General features: G+C 45.1%; 1 protein-coding gene across 1 annotated transcript in view; it reads right to left on the minus strand.

The window, feature by feature from the left end:
• Positions 1 to 386: 386 nt before the first annotated feature.
• The window catches only part of SEZ6L (seizure related 6 homolog like), a 130089-nt gene continuing 107338 nt past the window's right edge, over positions 387 to 23137 (minus strand). The window contains 8 exon segments of the mRNA XM_080986588.1: positions 387 to 2256; positions 3104 to 3206; positions 3621 to 3735; positions 5196 to 5228; positions 5384 to 5578; positions 13158 to 13349; positions 15910 to 16104; positions 17083 to 17279. Of these exon segments, the coding sequence (XP_080842714.1) occupies positions 2227 to 2256; positions 3104 to 3206; positions 3621 to 3735; positions 5196 to 5228; positions 5384 to 5578; positions 13158 to 13349; positions 15910 to 16104; positions 17083 to 17279 (1060 nt within the window). The 3' untranslated portion in view covers positions 387 to 2226.

Consider the following 23137-nt stretch of genomic DNA (forward strand, 5'->3'; position numbering starts at 1 on the left):
AAACAATTTTTTTCATCATGAATAGAGATTGTTTCTGCCAACATTGTGTGCAAACTCATAAGATTGGGAGTGGGAAAGGGGGATCTGGAAGATGGATATAAACTGCTTGTAAAAATGGTTTCAGGTGTGTTTGCTGTGAATTATCACGCAGGTTCCTTCTGCTACCCCGGATGGCAGAATAAAGCTCTTTCTCTGAATTAATCCCTCGGTGTCTGTATTGGCTCCTTCCTCCCCCCCCCCGCGCAATGCTCTTCCTACCCTTGAAAAAGGCCTAGAAAGGCTACACTCCCAAACTCCGACAACTTGTTGCCTTCACCATTAAAAAACAGAGCAGTGCAATTTCTATTAAGGTAACTTACACTAAGTTCTGCCACCTCCCATGGAAGTTTTAGCTTAAAAATATTTAATCCCAACAATTTTATAAAAAGAGACCGGTAAGAACGGAAACAGAAATCTGGGTACAATTTTCTTTTTTGGCACTTTCCCCCTCCCTCCTCTTACCACTGCAAATTACAAATACACATTCTTCTTTTTTCCTGTAATATTTTTTTTTTGGGGGGGGAGGAAAAAGTAAATTACTAAATAGCCCCTACGCCTTACTCTTGACAACTGCAGAGACGCACAAACCAGGTTTCTAAACTAAAACAGACGTTTAAAAAACATTGCCATGGTTACAATTTCACCATTTTTACAAAGATGCCAATGCCAAGAGGGGCATCAGCTGCCCCTCCAGTTACCCATTAATAATAGGGATGGTTTGAGAGAGGGACAGGCTGGATGGAGGCAGGAAGGGGCGGCAAAAGGGGCAGAGTTTCTCTGCAGTCCAAATAGTGCTCTTCCCATCTTCATGTTCCTATGGAAAGGCTGCAGGTTTGAGTTTGCTTTCTTTGCACAATCGTCCAGGAGCAAAGACAGTCCACACTGCAGGGCCTTCCGGTGTGAAAGCAGGCAGGGAGTTGGTGGGAAGGGGAATCGGGTGCATTTGTCCCATGCCCCAAGGCAAGTGGTGTTTTGCAGACCACTCCTTTCTCCTGATCTAGCTCATCTAAAGCAGTTGTTCCAGGTGGCTTTTTCAAAAAAAAAGGTCCAACAGTGCAAAATCCCGATGATTCAGAATTCCAATGTTTCTCACGCACAAACATGATGTATTGAACAGGAACCTTGTGTGAATGATGGGGCATTTGCTATACCCTGTTTTGGGAACTGAAGATGGGGGACCAAACAGTTGCCAGTATGGTCACCTGCCTGCTTCCTGTCATATTCCAGACAAAAAAGACTGGATGCAGCATTTCCCTCCTCCATGTTCAGAAGCCACTAATCCAATGCACACCCACACACCATTCCTTCACATGCCTTTCAGGGAGCCAAAGATCCACTGTTTTCTTATGTTGCTGGCTCCAATGTGTGCAGCAGAAACACTACAACATGAACCAAAGAGCCTGGAACTACCATTTTTGCCCTGAGGTACAGTAAAAGTTGGCAGACAGCAGACTTAAGCAGCAGCCACAGAATTCTTTGAAGGCAGGTAAGACCAGCTGCGAGTAATTCACCAATCTGCTGTCCAGCTTCCAGAGACATTTTTCTCTGCCTTCCCTAGCCAAACCACCCCCTAGCTGGCCATTTTACACTGCTTTACATCCATGATTCAAGACAAAAATGGGACGAGATTTCAACACACGATTTTCATCATTTTGTCACTGTTGCTCTTCAGGTAGTCACCAGTGGCTTTCCAAGCTCCTCTACAAGTTGGCCCCACTTTCTCTTCCAGCAGCTCAAACAGAGGAAAACACAGCACCAAGTTCCGGGGGGGGGGGGGGGGGGAGCGCAGTGGCTGCCATGAGAAGAGATCCCTCTGCCCACTGGACCTGGCGTTGCCCAGCTCACTCAGGGACCAGAAGCAGCTTCCTTTTTAAGCGACAGTAAGGAAAACCCCAACTCACAATACACAACGAATGCACCACAGTGTTATTTTTTATGCAGTCATACAGGAGGTTGCCTTGGTGAGCAGGGATTAGCTCCAGAGCCTGCAAATCTTGAGTGCAGCACCCAACCGTGATACTACTGGGAACATAACTGGAGAAGACTTCAAGATGGAGAGGAAGGTGGCAAAAGGAGAAGGAGCAACATGGTCAAGCTCTCAGCCAAACTCCACTGGACATTTATCACTTGAGGAAGTTCTGGGAGAAGAAATCAAGGCTGTGTCTGGAGAGTTCCACGAGGTCAACTTTATATGGATACTTCATATTCTCGTGTTTCCTGGGGAAAGAAAACAGACTCTGGTCAACGGCTGCCTTTGCTCCAAAAAGGGTGCCAGCTATGTCTTTTCAGCAGGGGAAATTGCTTAGAGCTTCAGACACCTGGTCAGAACTATTTTATTTCAGGAGGCCTCTGCACTCTGAATACTTCTCAGGGTTTTTAAAAACCAATGTTTTGTTGTTGTTGAGATTTTACATTCTTGAGGATTTAAATTCATGTTAACTTTTAAAAGTTTGGGGCAGGAGGAAGGAGTCACACAGCTTCACTCTCCATAAAAGGCAACCCCTTTAGGGTATGGCAGCTCCTCCATTGGTTGGCCCGCTCTGATGTCACGGTACATTCACAGACATGCTAAGCACTGAGAGAAAACTGCCTGTCATCTTTGACAGAATGCTGGCAATCAGGATGAGGGATGGGGACTCCTCACTGAAGGCCGAAAGAGAGGAAGATGGTTGTGGACTGCTGCTGCTGCCACTAGTAGGACCACAGACTGGAAGCATGCAGTGAGGCTGGATGTCATGCCTTGTTCTCAGACTACCAACGGCAAGTCTCTTGAGCAAATAAACCCAAGCTGTAACCTTGGAAAGGGCAGCTCATTTCATCCAGTGACTCTGCTTACCATGTGGCCACTATGGAGAGGCCCAGAAATTACTGTGATGGCACATGGGGCAAGACAAGGGAGCATCATTGTGGTTCTTCGAGGCAGTTGAATGAGGGCAACATTCAGGACTGTCCTGAGACAATTTACTGCCTCTGTCTGCCTCACAATTGCCTCCACAGGGACTTGTGTGTTCCACGTGGAGCCAAATCAAGATGCTGCTTTCAATCCAGGAATCCGTCAACTCACCCCTGTCTCATAAATTGGGTTGTCAAACTCTGTCTCCACTGTGATCTGGCTATATGGGTGAGAGTACATGAGGGGCAGGCGCAGGCTGGAGTAGTAGCGGCACCTGTGAGTTGGGGAGAGAGAGACACCGGAGAGAAGAGTCAAGAGAGCAGAGTCCAAAGGGATCCACTGAGCAACACTTTCCAAGCCCTTCCAGCAGCACTTGTGGTGGGTGCTTTTGAGGGAGATGATGCATTGATGGCCCAGGACTTTGGGATCATTGGAAGGGGGCTGAACGCCAGCTGCCCCAGGGCCCCTCCTCCCACTCCATTAGTTTGCCACAGATTGACATGTACCTCCCAGAGCACAGTGCCACAAAGACAGAGCAAGGGTGCTGAGGAAAGGTCCCTGAGAAGCCAAGAGCTACAGGTGGGCTGGCAGAAGCAGCCAAGCTGGCTCAGAAGCTGAGCCCTCCCTCCAAACGCCCCAAACGCCTCCCGAACCAGAGAGGGCACCTGCCACCACCCTGCCTTCCTACCTGGTGATGTAGACGTATGCTCCCCCCAGCAGCAAAGAGACCACAAGCACTGGGATGAAGATGGCCAGCGCCATGTTCCCCCCTTCCAAGGACGTTTCTGCGGCAGCTTCAGCTACTGAAGAGAGAAGTGCCGGGGTGAGATCCTGGACAGGTAAGCACCCCATGGGATTCTCTCTTACAGGGCACCCAAGACTGACACCCCAAAGCACCTAATGGAAGCTGCAGACTAGAGATTAGCCTTGAAATGGATTTCCCTCCAAGGGCACCGCTAGGTGCTTAAGAGGCTTTGAACAGGCACAGGAAACAAATGGGTGTCCATGTTCCGTGCAAAGTGTCCTTTGGGAGCCCTCTGGGAGCCCTCTGGGAGCAGCCTCATCCCAGGGGGGAATGCAAGCAAGTTGAGGGGAAAGGCTGCCTCCCAACTCTGCCCTTCTAGGACTGGGCAAAGGGCAGCTGCCAAATAGGCACCTGAGCGAGTGTGAGAGTTTCTGCAGGTCCACCCACCCTGGTCTTTCATGGCTTAGGGAGATGGATGGCTAACACTCAAGACAGATCTTCAGATATCAGAAGACAATCTTTCCCACAATTAGCTCGCGCTGAGGAAACACTGACTGTCTGTTAAAGCAACAGAGCTTTCCCCTGCAGAGAAGAGCCCAGCTCTCTTGCCCTCCATTTAGCCAGAGCAAAGTAGGTCTGCACTCCAAGCCAGTTCCTGAATCCACAAGCTCAAGGATACAGTTCTGTCGGGCAGGAAGACGGAGAAAACCCTGGTGGTAATTTCCAAGAGCAAAGATCTTTTTTGCCTGCCCACACAGGTTGCTTGCCATCTCCCTGACTCCTGCTTACTGGGCCGTGGCTGGGAGAATGTCAGCTGTCACCCATCCCAATGTAGGCAGGCTGTGAAGGAATGGGATCTTGTACGCATATTACATGGAATGCATATTTTCTGTGTTTGTTCATTGGGAATTAAATAGTTACTTGGGAAACCTAGCAATTGCCCTGGGTCTGGAATCCACAACTGCTATCCATGGCAGGATATAAGGCATGCATATCTCAGAGGAGAGGCAAATTGAAAGCTCCCTAATTCCTTGCTCCTGGGGCCTCTGCGGGGAGCATTTGATGGACAAGGAGATGCTATAAGAACAGGTGGCTGATCTAGTCCAGTACCCTGTTCTTACAGTGGCCCGCCAGAGGTAAGCCTACATGCAGCTCCAAGCACAAGAGCGCTCTCCCCACCTGTTGAGGCAGAGCACAGTCACTGCGGCTGGTAGCCATTGAGAGCCATCTTTAGGGAAGTGGGAATCTTTGGGGAATGGGCTTAGAAGAAGGAGCAGAGGACTGCATTTAATCTTTGCTCTCTTGCTCTGTTGGGGAATTTGCTGATTTCCTGTAATTTTTTCTTAGGAATATCTTTTTCTTAAAAGATCTTACTTTTTTCTTTTTTGCATCTTAATAAACTTTTTGTTTCCTAATGGATTTGCCAATAAAGCACACATGACAGAAACTCCAAAGGAAAACTAATCTGGGTCCTGTTGACTCTGGAACTCGGGGAGCCCATGAAAATATTCTGCTCACCTTCTAAGGCATGCTCAAAGCTGTCTTGATTCACTGAAAGAGAAAGGCAGGTAGGTTAGCTTGGGGCTGCTGGATCCAGAGGCTGCCCCAGAGAAGATGAGGGAAACGAGGCAGGCAGGCAAGCAAGCAAGCAAGCAAGCAAGCAAGCGGCTGCATCCTGGCCCCTCTCTCTTTCCAGGGGACAGTACCTTTGCAGACAGGGAGTGGCCCACTCCAGCGGGAGGGCTGTCCCAGAATACACTTGATGGTGACTTCTCCGATGAGCTCAAAACCCTCATAGCACATGAATGTCAGGGACTCCCCAGGCAGGTAAAGGCGCTTGTAGAGGATCTGGTATCCGTTTTCTGGTAGGCCTGGGTTCTCACAGGCGAGGGATTCTTCAGCTAGGAGGAAACACACAGAGGAGGAAGCCTTTGAACATTCTTTCCCCCTCCAAATCTGGTCTGCATGAAGCTTCTTTGGTTCAGGGTGCATGGATTTATTTCTTGCACTTAGCTCCCACCTGTGAGGCAGGTTAGGCTGGGAGGGGCAATGGCTGGCCCAAGGCTCACGGCCAAATCCGGGATTTGAACTCTGGTCTCCCAGGTCCTCATGCCACACTGCATGAGACAGAGACTTCCGGAGGTGGCGCCAGCGGTTAATGGCGGATTTCCTCGATCGGAGGAAATCGCTCTGCGAAAAATAGGGTCGGATCCCGCTTTGGCGCAGCGGGGGACCCTGGAAATCACAGGCGGGGGAAGCCTGTGAACTTGGGACCCAGCGGGCACATTTGGCGCCCCCCAACCCGGTAAAGAGCCCGGCAACGGGTTCGGAATCGGAGCGGGGGAAGGAGCGCTGTGCTGTGGGCTGTCTGCTTCTTTTGTGGAGTGAAGCCGCGAGCTGTGACCGGAGAGCGCTGCCTTTTTTCCTTGGAAATTCGGCTTGAAAATCAACGATCCGTGAGTAGGATTTAATGCAACTGGAACTGTACAAATTGAGAATTCGGCCGAAAGCGGAGAGGTATAAAAAGGAAGTCTGCCTCTCTCTATTGTAGATAGAACAAAGCATTGAACTTGAAAGCGGAAGCTTAGAAAAAGACGCATTAACGGACTTTAATCCAATCATCTAACCTGGACTTTTCCCCCCTTAATTTGAGGGAAAAGGGGGGGAACTTTGGAATGTTATTTCTTTATGAAGAAGTGAAAAATAAAGGAGATAAAACCATCGCTCAATTCCTTGGGAACGGATTCCCAGAGGCAATCTAAAAATGGAGAAGAGGCACTGTCTTTAAATATATTTTGACAGCTAGTCCTGCACAGGAAATACAATTTTGATACAATATTGTGGATAAACATCTCCTGGTCTTAAAGTAACTGTTTTAGATAGATTGTTATCTTCCTGACAAACTGGGGGGATTTAAAAAAAGAAGTAAAGTACTTAAGAACTTTTCTGACTGTTACAGTGTCCCCCTAGTGGAACTTGGAATTGTTACAATTAGTTACAATTGAAACCGTAGCTGGTCTGAGGATTTTCTCTTTTTTTTTTTTTAAATAATTTTTATTAAAGTTTTAAACAAAGAAAAAAGAAAAACAACACACATGAAAAAACAAAACAAAATTTAACAATAAAAACACAAAACATAACAATTAAAAACCAACTCTCTTTTCCATTCCCAATTTTAAATTACTTATTTTCTGGACTTCCTCATACCTCCCTATTTTGTATTCCAATCTACATTATTTGTCCAGCAGTTTCTATTCCACTTTTTTAAACCCAATCTTTAGTTTAATAAAATATTAAAATATATAATTTCAACTGGTCTGAGGATTTTCTCACACGGCTCTGTTGGAACTTTCCACTTCAAAACAAGTTTGAATTTAATTGTGTGACTGACCTTGAGCTTTATCTAAAGGGGTATGGCAGATGGAAAAGAGAAACTAGAAGCGTTACAGGCAACAAGGTCAGGCAGAGTTTTGCGAACAGAAGGTGGACTACAAAGGAGACCTTCGACCTCTGGCGCCTCTGGGATTCCAACAGCAGCCCCACCGGCACAACCTAGAGTTAAAGGTATGGCAAGTGATGATACCTTTGCTCAAGTTTTGGCTAAAGTTAATGAATCTCTGAATAGAATAAGTCAACAAGTAGCAGAGGCATCTGATAAGATTGATCAAAATACAATAAGTATTAATCAGAATACAGCAAGTTTAAATAATTTGGGCCAGAAAGTAAATACTAATACAGAGACTATTCAGAAATTACTAGAGGAATCGGCTTCAGTACGCCAGATTGCCGAGGAGGCCAAAGAAATTGCTACAACATCTGTCACAGAGGTTAAAGAGGTTCAAGAGAAAATACCATCATTACATAAACAATTGGAAGACCATAAATTGACCCTGTCTATGATTGAGTTGAAGGAAAAACAAGTGAATTTACGGGTCAGATCGGTACCTGAAGTGGAGAAGGACAATCTAGCTGAATTTCTCATGCAGGAATTTTCTGACTTTTGGAATCCAGAATTGGTAAAAGACAGCTTTAAAATAGTAAACGCTTTCAGACTTGGAAAAAGAGGAGAGAAGAAGGTGAGAGACTGTTTGATCACTCTTCGAACAAAAGAAGAGAGGGATAAGATCCTGGGTTTGCATTTCCAGAAAACACTGGAAATACATCAGACAAGAGTTGAGATATTTAAAGACATTCCGAAACACCTTCTGGATCTCAGATCAAACTACAAAGATTTGGTTATTTTGCTGAGAAGAAACAGTATTAACTTTAGGTGGGAATTTCCTCAAGGCCTATCTTTTAGCTACAAAGGAAAGAAGAGGAAAATAAGATCGGAAGACGACAAAGACAAATTCTGGAGAGACCACGGAGAAGACCTACAAAAAGGACTATCTCCGGAACCAAAAGACCGTTCGAAAAAAGCGATACCACCGACGGAAGAGGAACAGGCACTAGGTGCAGTAGGAGGAGAACTAAAACAATAACATCATGGCCCTGCAACTACTAACTTGGAACTGTCATGGTTTGAATTCCCCTCAGAAAAGGAAATCAGTATTTCATATATTAAAAAAGGAACAATTGGACTTAATTTGTTTACAAGAAACACATATAACAAGATTACACAGGAAATTGTTGATAAATAAAAGACTTGGTCAGGAGTTTATTTCATCGGACAAAGTTAAAAAAAGAGGGGTTGTGATTTATGCAAAGGACAGATTATCACCGAAATTTGTTTTTAAAGATGACCAAGGAAGATTTGTGGCAATTGAAATTCAAACACAAGGAGAAAATTTTTTGATAGTAGGAATCTACGCACCAAATGACGGGAAATCTGAATTTTTTAAGAAGTTGCATGAGACCCTGATGGACCATATGGATTACAACATGATTTTGATGGGAGATATGAATGGAGTGGTATCCACATACATGGACAAGGCACAAAGACAGGTAGTCACCAAGGATGGTAGACTACCGAAAACTTTTTTTGACATGACAGACAACTTGGATTTAGTTGACATTTGGAGAATAAGAAACCCCATGGCTAAAGAGGGAACTTTCTTTTCCGAAGCCAAAATGACATGGACAAGAATTGACCAAATTTGGATAACTAGAGGAATGGCACCAAAGACAAGAAAGGTGGAAACTTGCTCCGACCATAATGCTGTTAAGATGGAAATGAGACTAACACCAACTGGCTCCTTCAGATGGAAGATGAATGACACCTTATTTAGAGATAAAGAAGTACTTAAGAAGGCCCAAAAACCCCTGAGAGATTATTTCGAGATAAACCTCAGTACCAACGTGGAGAAAAGAGTAATCTGGGACGCAAGTAAAGCGGTTATGAGAGGGTTCTTAATACAACAGAATGCAGTAAAGAAAAGAATTCAAAATGAGAAGAAGGATAAGATAATGGACAAAATAAAGGAAAGTGAAAAAAGACTGAGAGTAAATCCAAAATCTCAAGAGATTCTGAGAGAGTTAAAGTTATATCAAGTACAATATATGAAAATGATGAATCAGGAAATAGAATGGAAAATTAAACAAATGAGACAAAAGACTTTTGAGTCAGCCAATAAATGTGGTAAACTGTTGGCATGGCAAATGAAAAAGAGACAAAAACTAAATACAATTACGAACTTAGAAGTGGAAGGAAGAAACATGCAGAACCCTGCAGAGATCAGAAGTTGTTTCCAGAGGTATTTTAAACGATTATACACTCAAGGGCCATTGAAAGAAACAGACTTAGACCAATTTTTGAAAACAAATAGATTACAAAAAATATCTCAAGAAAATAAATTAATTTTGAATCATAAAATAACTGAACAGGAAATAGAAGGTGCCATTCAGAATATGCAATTGGGTAAATCTCCAGGACCAGACGGCTTGACTTCTAGATACTACAGATCTTTAAAAGAATGGTTAATTCAACCTTTGAAAGAGGTCTGCAACGAAATAATGGAGGGGAAAAGAGCACCAGAGTTGTGGAAAGAAGCATATATTACACTTGTACCGAAAACAGAGACTGAAAAGACACAGCTTAAGAACTACCGCCCTATAACATTACTTAATGTGGATTACAAAATTTTTGCAGATATTTTGGCTAAGAGATTTAAAAAAGTGTTGATGGAAGAGATTCACAAAGACCAAGCGGGCTTTCTCCCAGGAAGACATTTGTCTGACAATTTGAGGAATATAATTGATATTTTGGAAAAATTAGAAGTGAACATAAACACTAAAGCAGTTTTGATATTTGTAGACGCGGAGAAAGCCTTTGACAACATTTCTTGGAATTTTATGAAGAAGAATCTACAGGGTATGGGGGTAGGCCAAGGTTTTGAGAATGGTATAAGTGCAATTTATTCAGAACAAAAGGCTAAACTAATTGTAAATAATGTTGTGACGGAAGAACTTAAAATTGAAAAAGGGACACGACAAGGTTGCCCAATTTCCCCACTTCTTTTTATTTCAGTCCTGGAGGTTCTGCTGAATATGATTAGAAGGGACCAGTTGGTTAAAGGTATACAGGTCGGAACTAAACAGTACAAATTGAGAGCATTCACAGATGACTTAGTACTGACGTTACAGGAGCCAGAATCTAGTACTAAAAGGGTTTTAGAACTGATTCAAGAATTTGGTCAAGTGGCAGGATTTAAATTGAACAAGTCAAAAACCAAGGTTTTAGAGAAAAATTTAACACCGATTGAAAGAGAGAGGTTTCAGAATGAGACAGGTTTAACAGTGGTTAAGAAAGTTAAATACCTGGGGATTAACATGACAGCAAAAAATGGGAACTTATTTAAAGATAACTATGAAAAATGTTGGTCTGAAGTGAAAAAAGATTTAGAAATTTGGTCAAATTTGAAGCTTTCACTGCTGGGCCGTATTGCTGCGATAAAAATGAATGTATTGCCTAGAATGTTGTTTTTGTTTCAAACTTTGCAAATCGTGGACAAAATGGATTGTTTCAAGAGGTGGCAGAAAGATATTTCTAAATTTGTCTGGCAGGGCAAGAAGCCCAGAATAAAATTTAAAATACTAACGGATGCAAAGGAAAGAGGTGGATTTGCCCTGCCAGACCTTAAACTTTACTATGAATCAGCAGCTTTTTGCTGGTTGAAAGAATGGCTACTTCTTGAAAACACTGACATTTTGGACTTAGAAGGTTTTAACAATGTATTTGGATGGCATGCATAAGGATGCCATACCATAAGGATGGCATACCATAAGGATGGTATGATAAGGTCAAAGCACATAAAGCATTCAAAAACCACATTGTCAGGAAAGCGCTGTTTAATGTTTGGATAAGATATAAGGACTTATTAGAAAACAAAACCCCAAGGTGGCTGTCACCAATGGAAGCAAAAGCCTTGAAAAAGGTCAATATGGAGGTCAAATGGCCGAAATATTGGGAAATTTTGGAACAAGATGGAGATAGACTGAAATTGCAGAGTTCTGAAAAATTAAAAAATAAAGTGCGAGACTGGCTTCATTATTTTCAGATAATGGAGGCATTTAAATTGGACAAGAAAATTGGCTTCCAGGTGGAAAGATCAAAATTAGAAACTGAATTGTTAGAACCCAAAACTAAGAATTTGTCAAGAATGTATAACTTGCTGCTGAAACGGAACACTCAGGATGAAACGGTAAAATCGGCTATGATTAAATGGGCACAAGATGTTGGACATAACATTATGTTTGCTGACTGGGAACAGTTGTGGACCACAGGTATGAAATTTACGGCATGTAATGCCTTAAGAAAGAATATTATGAAAATGATATACAGGTGGTACATAACCCCAGTCAAACTTGCAAAAATCTATCATTTGCCCGATAACAAATGTTGGAAATGTAAAGAAACTGAAGGTACATTTTTTCACCTTTGGTGGACGTGCCCAAAGATTAAGGCTTTCTGGGAAATGATATATAATGATTTAAAAAAGGTATTTAAATATACCTTCCCTAAGAAACCAGAGGCCTTTCTCCTGGGCATAGTCGGCCAAATGGTGTTAAAAAAGGATAGAACTTTCTTTATGTATGCAACAACAGCAGCAAGAATACTTATCGCAAAGTATTGGAAGACACAAGAACTTCCCACGCTGGAGGAATGGCAGATGAAACTGATGGACTATATGGAACTGGCGGAAATGACTGGCAGAATCCGTGACCAGGGAGAAGAGTCGGTGGAGGAAGATTGGAAGAAATTCAAAGATTATCTACAGAAACACTGTAAAATTAATGAATGTTAGAGTGATGTTGGATTGAAAATAAGTGGTTTCCAGCTGTACAGGATAAAGTTATAGATAGATTAAGATTAAAGATTAGGATTAAAGAAGTCTAAGGAAATGGAAATTTGGTACTTAAGAGGTAAAATTTTGATGTTATATTACATTAAGATTAAAGATTGGGATTAAAAAAGTGGAAAAGAAATTGCTGGACAAACAATTTGGACTGGAACACAAAAGAGGGAGGTATGAGGAAGTCCAGAAAATAAGTAAATTTAAAAACGGAAATGAAAAAGTGATATTGTTTTTAATTGCTCTGTTTCTTTTTTCTGTTCTTTGTTTTTTGTGTTTTTCTTCTTTTTTTGAATTATGTATTGTGTATTTGTGTATTTCTTTTTTATGTTTTTCTGTCTAACTTTTTATTGAAACCTTAATAAAAATCATTAAAAAAAAAAAAAAAAGAGACAGAGAGTGTTTTTTCCCAGCGGCTCAAGCAAGACTGGCTCCACATAAGCAGTGCTGCTCTGCCTCTCCTGCCCCACAAATGTGTTAGAAACATTGCCTTGCAACCTTCCCTGTGAAGAACAAGGGTTTTCTCACAGCAAAGGCCACAAATTAACCTGTGGGCTTGGAGCACCTTTTGGCAGCTGTTTGCAGGTGTGAGCCAAGTGCTTCTCCACCTGTCTTTTGGAGGGCTCATCCAACCACTTGCTGGCAACAAATATTGATTTGATGCTATAATTTGGCTCAGTTCCTGGCATATCCAGGGAAAAAAGATTTCTGGCACCATATTTGCAGATCACCATCTTCAAATATATGAAGGGCTGTCACACAGAAGACGGAGCAAGCTTGAGGGTAGGGCCTAAAACCAATGGATTCAAATGACAAAAACAGAAATTTTTACGCAGAGGTCATATGGCCATCTGTCAGGGATGCTTTAGCTGAGATTCCTGCATTGCTGGGGGTTGGACTAGATGACCCCCAGTCACCTCAAACTCTTCAATTCTACGATTCTAGATGATATGGAAGAGCCCTCTCCATCCGAGGCCTTGAAGGGAGCTCCTGCTGGTTAAAAGAGATCTTTTTGAGCCCAAATCTATCAAGGACCTGGACCTGTTGAAGGCAGCTTCATATGGTATTCTTGTATTTATATTCAAATGCCAACCCACAGGGGTTGCAGTCCCCCACAACTCAACCGTGGCTTCTCGTTTCCAGGAAGTGTGTGAGTTTTGCATTCAGAGGGGTAAAGAGCCCAACGTACAAACACAGTGGGGCAGCCTTGAGGTCCAGATGGGTGTCCCTGTCTCGCGGCTGTAACAAGTCAGGAGAGAACTTCCTTCAAGAACGAAGCCCGGATTGCAGGTGTACTGGATTGTGGTCCCGACCAAGAGCACGGGGTCAGAAATCAAACGGGCTGAGTGCTCCACCTCCCCAGGGTCTGTGCAGTACATAACTAGAGGAGAGAAAGGAACAGAGTTAGATGAGAACTGGGGGCATCCATGGCAAGAGTTGGTCTCTCTAGCTTGCAGTATTGTAGGATGTGGAGGATTTCCGGTTTGAAATGCTTCTAGTCCCCATGAAAGCTTTGTAATCTGATGCCTTTTCACCCTTCAGTTTGAAAGGTTTCAATATAATTATAATTATAATAATTTATTTATACCCCACCCATCTGGTTGGGCTTCCCCAGCCACTCTGGGCGGCTTTCAACAAAATATTAAAATACAGTAATTCATCAAACATTAAAAGCTTCCCTAAATAGGTCTGCCTTCAGATGTGTTCTAAAAGTCTGGTAGTTGTTATTCTCTTTAACATCTGGTGGGAGGGCGTTCCACAGGGCAGGTGCCACTACCGAGAAGGCCCTCTGCCTGGTTCTTTGTAACCTCACTTCTTGCAGGGAGGGAACCGCCAGAAGGTCCTCGGCACTGGACCTCAGTCTAGAATGGTGGGGTAGGAGATGCTCCTTCAGGTATACTGGACCGAGGCTGTTTAGGGCTTTAAAAGTCAGCACCAACACTTTGAATTGTGCTCGGAAACGTACTGGGAGCCAATGTAGGTCTTTCAAGACTGGTGTTATTGTGGTCTTGGCGGCCACTCCCAGTCACCAGTCTAGCTGCTGCATTCTGGATTAGTTGTAGTTTCCGGGTCACCTTCAAAGGTAGCCCCACGTAGAGCGCACTGCAGTAGTCCAAGTGAGAGATAACCAGAGCATGCACCACTCTGGCAAGACAGTCCGCGGGCAGGTAGGGTCTCAGCTTGCGTACCAGATGGAGCTGGTAGACAGCTGCTCTGGACACAGAATTGACCTGCGCCTCCATGGATAACTGTGAGTCCAAAATGATTTCCAGGCTGCGCACCTGGTCCTTCAGGGGCACAGTTACCCCATTCAGGACCAGGGAGTCCTCCACACCTGCCCGCCTCCTGTCCCCCAAAACAGTACTTCTATTTTGTCAGGATTCAACCTCAATCTGTTAGCCACCATCCATCCTCCAACCACCTCCAGACACTCACACAGGACCTTCACCGCCTTCACTGGTTCTGATTTGAAAGAGAGATAGAGCTGGGTATCTTCCGCATATTGATGGACACCCAGCCCAAACACCCTGGTGATCTCTCCCAGCAGCTTCATGTAGATGTTAAAAAGCATGGGGAGAGCTCAGAACCCTGAAGCACCCCACAAGTGAGGGCCTAGGGGTCTGAACACTCACCCTCCACTTTCAGAACATAGCCCAGGAGGAAGGAGCGGAACCACTGTGTAACAGTGCCCCCAGCTCTCAGCTCCTCTAGACGGTCTAGAAGGATGTTATGGTCGATGGTATCAAAGGCCGCTGAGAGATCCAGCAGAACTAGGAAACAGCTCTCACCTTTGTCCCTAGCCTGCCGGAGATCGTTGACCAGTGCAACCAAGGCAGTTTCAGTCCCATGATGAGGCCTGAATCCCAACTGGAAGGGATCCAAATGGTCCGCTTCTTCCAGGAGTGCCTCATTTAATGTACTGGGATGTGTAAGAATTGCCATTTATCTGTAGAGCTGTATTTTCAGGTTTTTATTGGTTGGGTTGCTATGCTTGGTTTCAGACAGTGTTTTTGTATGTTTTTCTGGGGGTCACTTTTTGAGGAAAGCAGATCAGAATGACAATAATAACACGCATAGCAGAAACCACAGCTGGCTGAGCTGGGGCTTCTAGCTGCCAAATGGCAAGGCATCTTTGTTCACTCAACCCCTTCTTGCACCTGCACAGCAATCCAAAGCGGGTCCTGGGCATCCCCAGCAGAGGCTGCTCAGGGCGGTCACATTTTATGCACATTGAACTGGTGTGATCTCAGCTACATGGGGCTGAAGACCAGCTGCTTGAAATGGCACAAGTTGAATCCAAGCAAGGCGGAGAGCTCAAGACGAGACTGTTGGAGTTCCCGTGAGATCTCCTGCGAAGATCACTGGGCTTCTGGACCTGGTGTGCTAAGAGGCCCTTGATAGTTATTTACTGCACCCCACATTTTCTCTCCAAGGAGTTCCAGGTGGCACACACACTTCTCCCCACTCCTCATTTAATCCTCACAGCAACCCTGCAAGGTAGGCTAGGCTGAGAGGCAGGGACCAGCACCCAAGGTCAACCAGCGAGTTCCATATGGCTGAGTGGGGATTCAAACCCTGGCCTCCCAGGTCCTATTCTGACACGCTGGCCTTAACCTCCAAGCAAGGCAGAGGCCTTAAAAGCTCCCTTTGTGCTGGTTCCTCTTGAGTTACCTGCTGCAAAAAGAGCTTTTAAGCTCTCCCCCGACTTGCTGGGCAGCTCCAAAGGACTTGGGCATACCTCTGTGTAAGATGAGATCGTACTGTGTAAACTGGGGGAGCCCCCTCAGCTCTGCTCTGCAAGGTGGAAGGCTCTCTCTTACATGGCAGATGCAGGGAGGGTTCCTCAAACCACGAGGAAAGACGTGTTAAGAGTCAGGAGCAGGGCAGACGCGGAGTCAGCACAGGTCATGCCACCCTTGCCTACATTGCGAAGCCCATACTTTTCTCACAGAAGGGCGGGTCGCTGCTCCAGCTGAGGTCCCACTGGCAGGTGAGGGTGTCACTCCCGACAATGTCGTAGCCTGGGTCACACTGGTAGGTGATCTTGGACTCACGAACAAGTTCTGTGTGAGATGTGGTCTTCCAGCCGTTCTGGATTTCAGGCAAGTCTGAACAGGAGTCATTCCGCGACACTTCTGTACCCGGAAAGAGAACTTGCAGTTAAGAAGCAGCTGGGTACACAGTTGGACCCTGCCCCTCAAGCCCCTCAAATACCCTCTTGGCAGCTATTTGACAGCTGCAGGAAACATCAAGTTCTAGAGAAGCTGGAGGTGGAACTCTCAAAATCTGGGCTGCCTCAACCTGGGCTTCTCTAACAGAACATTTTGCCTCCTTTAAGGAGCTTGTGCACACAGCTTGGATGGCCCCGTCTCCAGAAGAGCTGCCCCGGTGATGGGATGCGCCCTGCTTAGAGCATTCTGTGACATCACAGAGAGCTTGCAGCAGGGATGCCAACTTGAATAAAATATGGGGGGGGGGCAAGTAGGCCCCACCCCACATAATCCATCACAAGATGCGGCACACACCCACACACCACTTGAATGGCAATGCCCATCAACTCTGGCAGCCCCTGGCCCCCTCAAATATTTTAGGGGGCCCCCCAAAGGGACAATGGCTCTTAGGAGTTGGCTCCTGTGGCTTGCAACACCCTCCCTGGTGAGAGGGAGGGGCAAAGTCAGAGGAGGAAGAAATCAGCGCTGTTGCTGATAGAAAGGGCTCTATGCTGTCAACGTCTTGAGGCTGCCAAGTGGGAAATGCAGATGGGGTTCTCTCTCTCCTCCCCAGTTAAAGGACAAATGGAGGGAGCTGCCCCCAAACACATTTCAAGTCCCTCTTGGCTGGAGCTTGAACAAGTTAAACTGCTGGTTCTTAAAGGTTACAGAGTGGGGAGCAGGGAGCTGTCGCCCTACCAATGTTGCCGAAATGCAACTCCCAGCTCCCTCTCTGGCTGCTAAGGCTGATGGGAGTTTAACTCCAAGAAAGCCTGGCGGGTCATGGGCTCCTCACCCATCTCCAGTGAGCCTCTGCATCTTGCACAGTCAGCCCCTCCCCCAGCTTTGCCCTTTCCAGGCCAGGAGGTGGCGAGGCCTCTGGGCACCCTTCCAGGCACCCACCAATGTAGTTCATGATAAATCCCTGCCCTTTTCCAAAGATGAGCCCAGCCGGGTCCGAGTGGAACTGGATGGTCAAGTCTGGCGTGGAGGAGTAGAGTTTCTGAGGCCCACTGCTGCCCAGGTAGTGTCCCAAGATGTGGGTGCTGACATCGTCTCCATCATAGACAGTGAGGATATCGCTGTTGCTCAGGTTCAGACTGTGCCGGGGGACGGGGAATGGGCAGGCAGAGAAAGAAAGGGTCACCGTGAGAGGAGTCCTTCTGGATCATCTGGTCTGGGCTCCAACCTCCTTCCCACAGTGGCCAAGAAGCTTCCTCCAGGCTACCCACAAAGCAGGACATCAAGCATTTGCCTCTGATAAACCAATATTCAATGGTATATTGCCTCTGAACTTGGAAACTCCATGATCTGCTGCCATAGGAAGGAGCAGGAGGAGTGGCTGCTAGACGTCCCTGCGGTGGATGTGTCTCAGCAACAGCAATAACACCAAAGGAGCCGTGCAGGATCAGGCTCAAAGCCTCTCTGGCCCAGCATCCTGCTTCCCACATAGGCCAGTCCAATGCTTTCAGGAAGTGCACAGGCTGAGCATGAAGGAAGCAGCTCTCCTTTGCTGTTACTCAGCCCTTCTGGATCAGACCAAAGGCTCATCTAGAGGTATATTTTGGAACATGCCCTATTCTTTTGATCATAATTGGTCTTAACTAGTTTTAATATTGTATTTTTGAGTTGTTGATACCCACTCAGGGACCTCAAAATAGAGAGGTGGAGAAGAAATCTAATCTTGTTGTCTGTGTGCTTGCTTGATCTGCGTAGCTCGGTTGGTAGAGCATGAGACTCTTAAAGTTTTTAGTGTTTGATGTTGTAACTGTGTTTTTACTATTTTTTGTTGGGAGCTGCCAAGAGTGGCTGGGGCAACCCTATCAGATGGGTGGCTTATAAATAATAGAAATTAATAAAAACAACCACCACCACCACCATCCCAGGGATGCAGGTTCAAGCCCCAAGCTGGGCAAAAAGATTCCTGCATTGCAGGGGGTTCGACGAGATGACTCTTGTGGTCCCTTACAACTCTACAGTTCTATGATTTAGACATCTTAAGATACTGTAATCAAATTTGGACCCAGGATGGTGAAACAAACTTGTCAGAACAGGGGTTTTCTCTGTCTTGACCTTAGACTGTTTCTGGACTTTGCTTCTTGAGTTGCCCCTCTGTTTTTACTATGGAATTCCTTTTTGGATTGCCCTGAGTGTGGACTTGGGGCAGCTGGGTCCCACAAGCAGTAGTGAAGGCCACCAACTTGGATGGCTTTAAAGGAGGATTAGAGAAATTAATGTGCCTAAGGCTGTCAATGGCTACTAGTCACAATAGCTATGTTCTGCCTTAACGGTTCAGAATGTGCCTCTGAATGTGCAAGTAGCGTGGGGTGGGGGGAGCTCTGCTGTTGCTCTGGGGTCCTTCTTGCAGGATTCCTGTGGGGAACTGGTTGGGAAGATGATGATCGAGATGGGCCCTCGGCCTGATCCAACAGGCTCTTCTGCTGCTCTTAGCAGGCTGCTGTTTGTGTCTGGATGCCATTCTCAACCAAGGTGGTGGACGGAATATTTTAAAACTGCACTGTTTTTAAAATTTTGGTTTTCTTAGAGTTCCTGGGCAATGCTAGAAACTGCCAGTACTTTGTATGTTGACACTGGAAAGCAGATGTCAAGGTTGAGCCCTGCTGTACATGAAGCCTGGAAATCAAGTGCTGCAGTTTCCCAGAACAACTCAAAAGTTTGCCCAGACCTGTTTTGATCAGAGGCAGAAGTGGGATGCACATCCAGATCACTAGGAGAAGTTGCTTTTACGAGCCGCCTTGGCCCCCTGAGCTAGTTTGCCTTAGTGGTAGACAAGCAGGGAAGAACCAAGCCAAGTAGGCATGACTTGCAAAGTGATGAAATCCAAAATGCAAAGCAAGACCGTTCCCCAAGGGCATGGGAAAATAAAACTCGGATGTTCCTGTGCCTTTAAAAGAAGTCAAATGCAAATGGATTACAAATATCAAATAAATAAGTATGTATTCTGTTGTTTTATTCTTGTACTATGTTTTAAACTTCATGGATCCATCCCCTTCATGGATCACTGCCTTGCCATGGCAAAGGGGCTTGAATAGCTCAGAGTAGCTATGAACTATGCCGAGCAGGGCACCCAAGATGAACAGGTCATAGTGGAGAGTTTTGACCAATCGTGATCCACCTGGAGGAGGAACCAGCAAGCCACTCCAGTATCCCTGCCAAGAAAACTCCATGGACAAAGACAACAGGCACCAAAAAGTTATGACGCTGGAAGATGAGCCCCTCAGGTCAGAAGGCGTCCAACATGCTACTGAGGAAGAGTGGAGGACAAGTACAAGTAGATTCAGAGCTGATGAAGCGTCTGGGCCAAAGACGAAAGGACGCTCAGTTGCGGATATGCCTGGAAGCGAAAGGAAAGTCCAATGCTGTAAAGGAAAATATTGCATAGGAACCCGGAATGTAAGAACCATGAACCTTGGTAAGTTGGATGTGGTCAAAAATGAGATGGCAAGAATAAATATTGACATCCTGGGCATCAGTGAACTAAAATGGACGGGAATGGGCGAATTCAGTTCGGATGACCATCATATCTACTACTGTGGGCAAGGAACCCATAAAAGAAATGGAGTGGCCTTCATAGTCAACAAAAGAGTGGCGAAAACTGTACTGGGATGCAATCTCAAAAATGATAGAATGATCTTGATATGAATCCAAGGCAGACCTTTTAACGTCACAGTAATCCAAGTTTATGCACCAACTACTGGTGCTGAAGAAACTGAAATTGAGCAATTCTATGAAGACTTACAACACCTTATAGAAGTGACACCAAAGAAGGATGTTCTTCTCATTATAGGGGATTGGAATGCTAAAGTAGGGAACCAAGAGATAAAAGGAACAACTGGCAAGTTTGGCCTTGGAGATCAAAATGAAGCAGGGCAAAGGCTAATAGAGTTCTGTCAAGAGAACAAGCTGGTCATCACAAACACGCTTTTCCAACAACACAAGAGATGACTCTACACATGGACATCACCAGATGGGCAGCATCGAAATCAGATTGATTATATTCTCTGCAGCCAAAGATGGAGAAGCTCTATACAGTCAGCAAAAACAAGACCTGGAGCTGACTGTGGCTCAGATCATCAGCTTCTTATAGCAAAATTCAAGCTTAAACTGAAGAAAGTAGGAAAAACCACTGGGCAGGTAAGATACAATCTAAATCAAATCCCTTATGAATACATAGTGGAAGTGAGGAACAGGTTCAAGGATTTAGATTTGCTGGACAGAGTGCCTGAAGAACTATGGATGGAGGCTCGCAATATTATACAGGAGGCAGCAACGAAAACCATCCCAATGAAAAGGAAATGCAAGAAAGCAAAGTGGCTGTCCAACGAGGCCTTACAAATAGCGGGGGAGAGAAGGCAAGCAAAATGCGAGGGAGATAGTGAAAGATACAGGAAATTGAATGCAGATTTCCAAAGAATAGCAAGGAGAGACAAGAAGGCCTTCTTAAACGAGCAATGCAAAGAAATAGAGGAAAACAACAGAATGGGAAGAACCAGAGATCTGTTCAAGAAAATCAGAAATATGAAAGGAACATTTCGTACAAAGATTACCATAATAAAAGACAAAAGTGGAAAGGACCTAACAGAAGCAGAAGACATCAAGAAGAGGTGGCAAGAATACACAGAGGAATTATACCAGAAAGATATGGATGGCTCGTACACCCCAGGTAGTGTGGTTGCTGACCTTGAGCCAGACATCCTGGAGAGTGAAGTCAAATGGGCCTTAGAAAACACTGCAAATAACAAGGCCAGTGGAAGTGATGGTATTCCAGATGAACTATTTAAAATTTTAAAAGATGAGGTTGTTAAGGTGCTACACTCAATATGCCAACAAGTTTGGAAAACTCAGCAGTGGCCAGAGGATTGGAGAAGATCAGTCTACATCCCAATCCCAAAGAAGGGCACTGCCAAAGAATGCTCCAACTACCGCACAATTGCACTCATTTTACACGCTAGCAAGGTTATGCTTAAAATTCTAGAAGGAAGGCTCAAGCAGTATGTGGACCGAGAATTCCCAGAAGTGCAAGCTGGATTTAGAAGAGGCAGAGGAACCAGAGACCAAATTGCAAACATGCGCTGGATTATGGAGAAAGCTAGAGAGTTCCAGAAAGACATCTACTTCTGCTTCATTGACTATGCAAAAGCCTTTGACTGTGTCGACCACAGCAAACTATGGCAAGTTCTTAAAGAAATGGGAGTGCCTGATCACCTCATCTGTCTCCTGAGAAATCTCTATGTGGGACAAGAAGCTACAGTTAGAACTGGATATGGAACAACTGATTGGTTCAAAATTGGGAAAAGAGTACGATAAGGCTGGATATTGTCTCCCTGCTTATTTAACTTATATGCAGAATTCATCATGCGAAAGGCTGGGCTGGATGAATCCCAAGCTGGAATTAAGATTGCCGGAAGAAATATCAACAACCTCAGATATGCTGATGACACAATCATGATGGCAGAAAGTGAGGAGGACTTAAAGAAGCTCTTAATGAGGGTGAGAGAGGAGAGCGCAAAATATGGTCTGAAGCTCAACATAAAAAAAACGAAGATCATGGCCACTGGTCCCATCACCTCCTGGCAAACAGAAGGGGAAGAAATGGAGGCAGTGAGAGATTTTACTTTCTTGGGCTCCATGATCACTGCAGATGGTGACAGCAGCCACGAAATGAAAAGACGCCTGCTTCTGGGGAGAAAAGCAATGACAAACCTAGACAGCATCTTAAAAAGTAGAGACATCACCTTGCCAACAAAGGTCCGTATAGCAAAAGCTATGGTTTTCCCAGTAGTGATGTATGGAAGTGAGAGCTGGACCATAAAGAAGGCTGATCGTTGACGAATTGATGCTTTTGAATTATGGTGCTGGAGGAGACTCTTGAGAGTCCCATGGACTGCAAGAAGATCAAACGTATCCATTCTTAAGGAAATCAGCCCTGAGTGCTCACTGGAAGGACAGATCATGAAGCTGAGGCTCCAATACTTTGGCCACCTCATGAGATGAGAAGACTCCCTGGAAAAGACCCTGATGTTGGGAAAGATTGAGGGCACGAGGAGAAGGGGACAACAGAGGACGAGATGGTTGGATGGTGTTCTCGAAGCTATCAGCATGAGTTTGACTAAACTGCGGAAGGCAGTGGAAGACAGAAGTGCCTGGTGTGCTCTGGTCCATGGGGTCACGAAGAGTTGGACATGACTAAACGACTAAACAACAAATGTTTTAAAAACATATATTTAATTTACAGGAAAATCAAGTTGTTACAATGTGGTATGAATCATAGAATCATAGAGCTGGAAGAGACCACAAGGGCCATCGAGTCCAACCCCCTGCCAAGCAGGAAACACCAGGAAACGTATGATGAACGTATGTCTAAAGAAACCAATAAAAAAGAACAGCAAAAAAGAAGAAGAAAGAACAGGAGCGGCAGTCAAAGCTCATGGCATGAAGATCAGTGAATCTCTGCATGGCAAGCAGACAGGGGACAATATCAGAAACTGGTAACTCCTCACTGGTCTCACTTCTAAATTCAACACAGTAGCAGAGCTTCTATTGGCCAGCAGAGGGTGCTGCTCTTCAGTAAATTCAAACTTTCCCCTTCAACTCAGAGTTTCAAGGAGAAACACCAGTCTGCCAGCCAGCCAGAAAAGAGCTCCGCCATGTTCTTGTGTCTTTATCAGTAGGAATCAGCAGCAGCCCAAAGCATTCACAGTTATCACCATCTGCTAATGTCTGCACACTAAATTGTGACTTCCAGAACACCACGGGGTTCTCAGTTCTGTTTAATAATTTTAAGGTCCTGATGCTGGTGGCAGGAGATGGGTGAAGGAGAGATGCAGAAGCTGCAATAAAAAGTCCCCTGGAGGGAGCAATGGGAAGGGCTAGCAGAGCACCATCTAAGACATGGGTAGGCAAAGGGGTGCCCTCCAGATGTTGCTGGATTACAACT

The sequence above is a fragment of the Podarcis pityusensis genome, assembly GCF_964106645.2.
Source record: "Podarcis pityusensis genome assembly, chromosome: 16".
In the NCBI taxonomy this organism is placed as follows: Eukaryota; Metazoa; Chordata; class Lepidosauria; order Squamata; family Lacertidae; genus Podarcis; species Podarcis pityusensis.